The sequence below is a fragment of the Montipora foliosa genome, chromosome 8 (assembly GCF_036669935.1).
Source record: "Montipora foliosa isolate CH-2021 chromosome 8, ASM3666993v2, whole genome shotgun sequence".
In the NCBI taxonomy this organism is placed as follows: Eukaryota; Metazoa; Cnidaria; class Anthozoa; order Scleractinia; family Acroporidae; genus Montipora; species Montipora foliosa.
In genome coordinates this window covers 17,943,669-17,951,168 of record NC_090876.1, presented here as the reverse complement: position 1 = coordinate 17,951,168, position 7,500 = coordinate 17,943,669, and the positions used below count along the sequence as shown (strand labels likewise).

General features: G+C 38.4%; 1 protein-coding gene and 1 long non-coding RNA gene across 2 annotated transcripts in view; one reads left to right on the top strand and one right to left on the bottom strand.

Moving 5' to 3' along the window:
* The window catches only part of LOC137968113 (sodium-dependent phosphate transport protein 2B-like), a 4,823-nt gene extending 1,573 nt beyond the window's left edge, over positions 1 to 3,250 (bottom strand). Inside the window, exons 1-4 of the mRNA XM_068814737.1 lie at positions 3,100 to 3,250; positions 2,855 to 2,984; positions 2,284 to 2,556; positions 1 to 51 (exon numbers count right to left, since the gene is read on the bottom strand). The exon at positions 1 to 51 is cut by the window's left edge and continues 1,573 nt beyond it. Of these exons, the coding sequence (XP_068670838.1) occupies positions 1 to 51; positions 2,284 to 2,556; positions 2,855 to 2,984; positions 3,100 to 3,174 (529 nt within the window). The 5' untranslated portion in view covers positions 3,175 to 3,250. The remainder of the gene's footprint in view (positions 52 to 2,283; positions 2,557 to 2,854; positions 2,985 to 3,099) is intronic.
* Positions 3,251 to 3,368: 118 nt separating this feature from the next.
* Positions 3,369 to 7,500, top strand: part of LOC137968114 (uncharacterized) — a 20,588-nt gene continuing 16,456 nt past the window's right edge. The window contains exon 1 of the long non-coding RNA XR_011116626.1: positions 3,369 to 3,454. This is a non-coding gene — a long non-coding RNA (uncharacterized lncRNA). The remainder of the gene's footprint in view (positions 3,455 to 7,500) is intronic.

Here is a 7,500-nt window from a genome sequence, read left to right as displayed (position 1 = left end):
TTCCAATGTTTGCACCCATCACAATATAAATGGCTGGTTTAACTGGCAGGACTGAAATTAAAACGTTGAAAAATCATTAATCTTCTGCTAGAATCTATCATGCTTACCTTTAAACAAACGTTTTCTCTTTTGAATGCCACCAATCACATTTACAGACACAGGTGGATTCTAAAAAGCAGAAACTGAAAAAGTGGATGAAAATCACAACCGCTGAGATGAGCCGTCAACATATTCTGCCTGACTAATGAAACCATAAACTGCAATTTGAGTTTTTAAATACCCTAGACCAAAAATGAAAAATACTCCTTGATTGAGTAGAATAAGGTAGTAAATGTGACAAAATTAGAACCAACTGACATCCACCTATTTAAGGCAAATTTACACTACAGAAAAAAATGGGTCCATTCCCTGTTTTTTTTTTTTTTATGAAATGGATCCAGACCCACTTTTTTTTTGGTTTTGGGGCCATAGGCAGCTATGACCTCAAAACCATAAAAAAACTAATCAGATTCTTTTTCATGGGTCAAGAGCGCTGTGTAAACGTGTCTCTGCTCCAACTTTAATAAAAATCTGGTTCAGACTCTGAAATTGAGGCCAAACCAAATTGGTGGCTGTGTAAATGGGAAAAAAAAAAAATTGGTTGGAACCACTTTTTACCCGGCCTAGATCCAGTTTTTACTGTAGTTTGAATGGGCCATTAATCAAGAAGACAATTTAGTTATTGATAGAAAAGTATGTAGAGGCAATAACAAAGAATGAATGAGACACATTGGTGTGCATTTGTTATTATCATGTTTTCATAAATCAGTGTAGTTCCAGTATACAACAATTTGCAAAAGATTCAACATAAAAATTAAGACGAAATCCGGTAGAAAATCGAGCAATTTCAGTTTTTAGTGGACAAAATCTTGTACCAGAATAATTTTAAGTATTTTACAGTCCTTTTTACATTTCGGGAAAGCTAAAGATAGAACTATTTGCCTGAAATAACACCGAAAACAATTTCCCATGGGAACGAGAAAAATTATATTTCAACGTTCAGAGAAATTGTGCAAACACAGGTAAAATTTCATCCTCTGTTTCATTTCACCAGTACTTTCAAGTGTTTCTTACGAAGTTCAACAGTTGTTTTTGACGTTTGGTGTTGCTAGAAATGATTTTTTTTTTGAGAAGATATTTAAAACAGTCGTACAGAAGTTTGCAATACGATGTTTATAATCTTGGTACAAGGTTTTTGTCCACTTGTTACTTGAACTTCTGGTGGATTCCGTCTTAATACACTTTAGTACTACTTATATGTCCGGTACAAAAAACAAACAAAATTGCAAACCCCTTTTGATTTGTATTCATATGTGAGTGCTCTGCTTCAATTTAACAGAAAATCTCTAAATACATTTGCTAAATTGTTTGTTTACTTCACTTTAAATTTAATGTTGGTTAACGAGGTTTAACAAAAAAATAAAGACAAGCTCTATTCCATTTGACAAAATATCACAAGGTGAGCGATATTCAACAAATCCTTTTTCACCGTCGGCCTGTGCAGCCGTGACTTTGTCATGGCCAACGTTCATTTTTTGGTAAAAACTGTGGCCTGTTCTCCTTCCAGAGATGTAAACTTTAATATCAACAGTAGTTACGTATTGTATAATTCCATGCTTTTGGATAACAATATTTGTGCATTGATTTTGTCTGCAACACAAATAAAAAACTTTCATATGTGTAAAGTATCACATCAACTCAGTGGCATCTTCTAAGCTCTTCAGAATTGAATTTCTTCCATGACAGTTACCTCTTGTTGGTAAAAATGCCAATATTAATGTACTTCATGCATTTTTAAATTTACTGCCCATGAATGGGGTGACCATAGTGACATGATGTAAACTAGACTAATCAAAATGCAAGAATGAACTTAGAAGTCTCATGGGACCATGGGGTTAATGAAAATATAGTAATAATACCCGGTTCAAAGCCCACATCAACATTTGAGCGTGTTATAGATTAAATATCTGCCCAGGCCATGTTGTAACCCCTTCAAGTTTCAATAACACCAACCTGCCGTATGTTTCTAGTTGAATTTTTCGATGACCGTGGAGCTAGAATTTATCATCCACTACGACTCGATATTACAGGTTTCAGGATCAAAAATAGCTTAAATAACACAATAATAACGAACACAACTTATGCAAAGTCATTCGAACTGGTTTAAAATCATCCACTTAAGACTCGATATTAGAGGTTCCAGGTTCAAGAAAGGCTTAAGACGTAATAACGAACATTACTTACTCTCAGCAGCAACCATGCTCACAACGATGGAAGTTGTAGTTGATGAGCTCTGCACGAGTACTGTAGCCAGAATACCAATCATGAGCCCAGCGACAGGGTTGCTAAGAATTTTATCGCGGGAAAACACTTCACCAGCGGTTTTTCCGCCCAGCAATCGGAAGGCGCTGCTTAGGAAATCCAACGAACAGATGAACAGGTACAAGAGACCAAGAAGAAGAATGATCTTGAGGGTCACCAGAAACACGCGCTTTACCCTTCCACAGCCATCGAGCTCTGTTGGCGCATAACGTATAGTAGCATGTAAGTATTTACTAGATACCCGGCAGCCGGGAAGTGCTTTCAAAAAACTAGATACCCGGCAGTCAGAAATTTTATCCAATTTTCTCCAAATAGCTCGCTTAATTCCTTTATTTAGAATGGCTTGGCATTTCTGAACAAACACTAAATACTCTGGTGAGGTTTCGTTGGTAATTTCTGTGGATATTCATCGGAAGTTGACTTAGTATTAACGAGGAAACTCACCAAAAAAAACAGCTCATCGCAAAACTGGGAAAAATCGATGCGATCTCACCTGACCACTTTGGCCCAAGATCCTGCAGTTCAGGCAAAGCCCACGGATCAAATTCTTCCGCGATTTCTGAGTCCTGTTCGTTTAAAGTTCCCGCCTCTCCTCCTGCCAAATACGCTTCATTGTATTTCCGCTACAAAGAGAAAAAAATCACAACTTTGGAACGCAGGTATTAACGCAGAAGAAAGCGTTTACCTTACCAAAGTTACGGCGAAAAAGCGGCATTTATCGCGAAATTCGCGACCTACCTCATTGTTCGCGCGTGATTTATCGTCCATTTCAAGTTCCATGTGTTGGGATGAACCTCTCACACCGTCCGCCATCTTTCGACTGACGAGTTGGTGAATGAACTAAAGGCTTTGTACGCTCAAAACCGGAAGCCAATCTTCAACCAATCATGTTATAGCGCAGACGGATGATGCGAGTTGTGATTGGTCAATTATGTGGTACGAGCCGGTTGCACGTGATGGATAGGAACAAGAAGCCGAACTTTGAACTAAATTCCGGAAGGTGGCGTGAATTTTCTACACACGTGTATTAGGAATATCGTACGTTTCCATGGAAGGTGGACAAAGACTCGAAATTCAGCTGCCAAAGTGCGTGGTAAGGCGATTTACATTAATTTTAAATTTCAATTTTTTTTGTATTATTAGCTTTTCAGCAATGGGAAGAGTAAACAACTAATCCAAACGGTCAGTCACCATTAACGTCATTCATACTTTCCTCGACTACTTTTCAACGGGTCGAGGAAAGTTTGAATGAATGACTTTTCAAAAGATGTTCAAGTCCGTTCACGCCAGAAAGTGCTTTGTCTTGTTAGTGTTACAGAAATACGCTCTGTGATCCATTGATCGCTTGCGATCGCCTTTTTTCCTGTTGAGACCGGCAGCAGTAATGAAATATTCACGAGTTTCCTCCTTAATATAACTGACGCCGGTCACATTTGACAAAAACGCCAAGATTAGCTTTAGAAAACTTTAGCAAGCGTAAAAACTGGGATATATCTGGTAACGACTAAACGTATTTTCTTAAACTTCTCGCGCAAGTGCAATTGTTTTTTTTTTACGCGGGCATGACATTGCATATGGTCAATTATTTTCACATAAAACTTAACATTGCTCATTTTTCCTTTATTCGAAAATAATGCTTCACTTTAATGTTCTTTGCATTTGACAAGTTTCTAGGGTTCTTAGACAGCAGATCTCAGACAGTTTAACATACAGCTATTTATGTTACTGGTTAAATCGCAACGAATTTCCGTCTCAGCTAGTAACAGAATAGTAGTATGACTACAATCTTAAAAAAGCTCTAGATTTGGTTTGTAGGCTTTACCACCAGCTTCAATTCTATCTGGTCACGCAAGTGTAGACCCTCAAATTCTTCCTGTCTATGAAACTTTACCCGTAGGTATTTGTTTCTTCCTCGCTACTTTGCGATTCCTTACCGAATTTTGCGTTCAGAAAGCGATGATTGGTTGTTGAACGTCCTAGCCTGAATCGAAATCGAGTGGTTTTTACTGCTGCAAAACCATTGTTGAGCTCTGCGTTTGATTGAAACTTGTTTAGTAAACCCTAGTGACGTGACAAGAAAACGAAGGCCTCTAAGTCTCGTGCTCCTTGTATTTATGATGTGTTTTTGCATTTTTGTTCAATATTTTGGCGGCAAGAATGAGCTCAGTCACCTCTGTTCGTTTATAATGACGTCATTCAGGTACTTTGTTGATTCATGCGATCACGTCAAAAGAATGAGAGGCAATATTTAGGTTAGACTGGTGCAAAGAGATGAAGTATGTCATAATTTTCACTCGTTTTCGTCATTTGTTGCGTGATTTTTTAATGATATATCACGATCTACTGGTCGATGGAATCTCCGCGCCACATCGTCACCCAGGATCTCGCTCACCTGTAAAATGCTGTTCTCAGCTCCGTCGTCGAGAACGCATGTCTTATGAGTCAAACAAGACGCCTACAAGGGCGTATCCGTGGAATGCGCAAACAGTTAACACAAATTGTCCAGTTACAGTGAACTTCAAGTACAGGTAGACTTCGGAAAATGGCGAAAGATTACTAGAAAGATACATCTGTAATATAACTTAAAGTTTCTTGTTGTAAAAACTCATTACTAATGTTACTAAATTTGCAAATGCAAACAACGAAGCCCTATTAGCAGGTTATCAGGATACGGAATCTTTTATTTATTTATTTTTTGGAAGGCGACTTAATTCAAATCCTACAGTTTTACTTGCTTCGTTAACTCCTTTCATCCAAAAATTACAGGATCAGCCTTAAATCATCCGAAAAACTTATTACAAATCACAGTTCAACAATTTATCATCCTGGGCCAGTTGTTCAGAAACTGGGTTTTAAAACGAGTTTTATCCTCTACTCCCAAATGCTGTTCAAGGCTGATATTCAGAAAAACTTTACATTAGAAGAAGTCAATCTTGAAAAACAAAAATAAGCAAAGGAAACTGTGACCAAAAAGTTGAAAACATGAAACAAAAGTTTACGCTAATCCTGGATTAAGGTAATTGGCTTTCGAACAACCGGGGCCTGTAATCGATGTCTGGTTCTGTAATCCTGGTTTAGTTCCTTGCAAACTGTATAAATTTGCCGTGGCGAAGACAAGAAGACAACATCCGTGCTCTATTTCTCTCAATGCTCAAAAATTCCGTAATTGCGTGTTGTATAGTCCAGTCCAAAGTTCTAATTTTACAATTCCATAATCTTGATTTCAGTAACTTGGTACCAAACGTTCCACAATAACTTGAAATCTCGTTAAGAAAAATCCTTAAATCCAGTAGTCCAGTCCGGATTGAGATCGCCAAAACTCTCTCTATCATCGATTCAAAATTCAACAAAAGCTACAAGTAGTAAATAGTTATCAGAAACTACAACAGTTCGTCCTGATTCTACACTCGAGCTGAACAAAAAACCCAAAAAACCCTTGTCATCGTTTTCGAGAGAACAGACAAACAGCCGAAACTGTTCTGTGCCTGCCCCTTACGGCACTGAAAAAGTACCGTACGTTGTACAATAGTACTTGACCGTAGTCCTTGGCCAAGAAACTAATCTTAGCCAAAAGCCCGAGAAGCGATCAGGATACGGGATAATTAGGTAAAAAAATTGTGGGGATACGGGATTTTTAGTCTGGAGGTGGGGGGGGGGGGGGGGGTAGAATTGAGGAGATACGGGATATTTTTTAAAGTAAGAACGCATTGCGTGTGGTAGTGCAGTAACTTGACAGTGTTTTTTTCCATAACTGTCAACTGAGCGGCGTTTTGTTTTTTCCAGGAGATTCAAGTCCTTGCACAATATGTAGCTCTAATAATACACGGCATTGTTTGGTATCGTAAATCATTACGGTGCCATGGTAGACATCTTTGCTATATACCCTCTAAGAAGACATGTGGTTCAGTAAAATACTAAGCCCAGAACGATTGAAGAAAATAACAGGAAATCGAGAAACATTTGGCTTCAAAGCCGAGCTCAGAGCGAACAAATGCGAACAAAGCAAGGTACAGATTTTGCTAGCCTGCTTTATGCAAAACAAATATTGACGAAAAAGTAAATAAATATTAATACGTAGTTTTTAAGGAGAGCAGAAGGAACTTTTAGGAAGTGTCGATCGAGAATAAAACAATTTGCCATCAGCGAAAAACATTTCGGGAGATTTTTGTCACGTTCCATCAGAGTTCAATTTTTCTATGGTACTTTAAATCGCAAAATCGGAAGTGACATCGATTTTAGCGGCCGCCTGTGATCAAGTTATACCTTGCGTGTTTACTGACAACTCACGAAACAAAGGATACATCTGTGACAAAATGACGGCATAACACCTGGTTTTTGTTAGTGCGTTTTTTTTTCTTTCAAGTGTTATAGAGTTCGACAAGATCTATGTGCGAATTTAACATAAAGATCACAATCGTTGATGCTAGTCCAAGTGTCAGCTGAAGTTAAGCTCCTCCGAATGAGGTTAGTACTTGGATGGGGGACGGCTGCGAAGCCCCCGTGACGGCGATAGCTAATTCGCTTTTTTTAAACTTGATTTCATTTTTTATCTTGTTTGGCCGTTCAAAGCTATTTTCTTATTTTCTTTCTACGTCAAAACGGCGAACAAACTGGTTCCCAAGAAATATTGGAGTACGTATTCGTTCTATGCAAAATGCTTCTAATGAAGTATTCGTTGTATGCAAAATAATAATGTTCACAGTGGAACACACAAGTACGAAGCAAGATCTAGAAATAACGTAGAAAATTCTCCTTACCTTTAAAGCTTGCCTTTCTCAAAGAAAAAGCATCTATCCACTTTATCAAATAGTTTAATACTGAAACAATCATGGCGAGCGGAAAGATTCTATTATAAATGATTTCTTTCACCCATCTGACGGAAATGTGTCACGGTGGCCGAGTGGTCTAACGCGCTAGCAGAGAATAATCGTGATGGCTTGGGAAGTGTAGGAGTTCTCCTCGGGGCAGGGAAGTTTGGAAATACCGTAGGGAATATAAATCCGTCCACCCGATCGAAGGTTAATTCAATATCCGTGGGGTATGCACATTTGTGACTACCAACAAAAAAAAGATTCCAGCCCGGTTTTAAGACGTGGATGCCTTCGGCATTCCACGTAATGAGTCAATGAGTCATGAGTC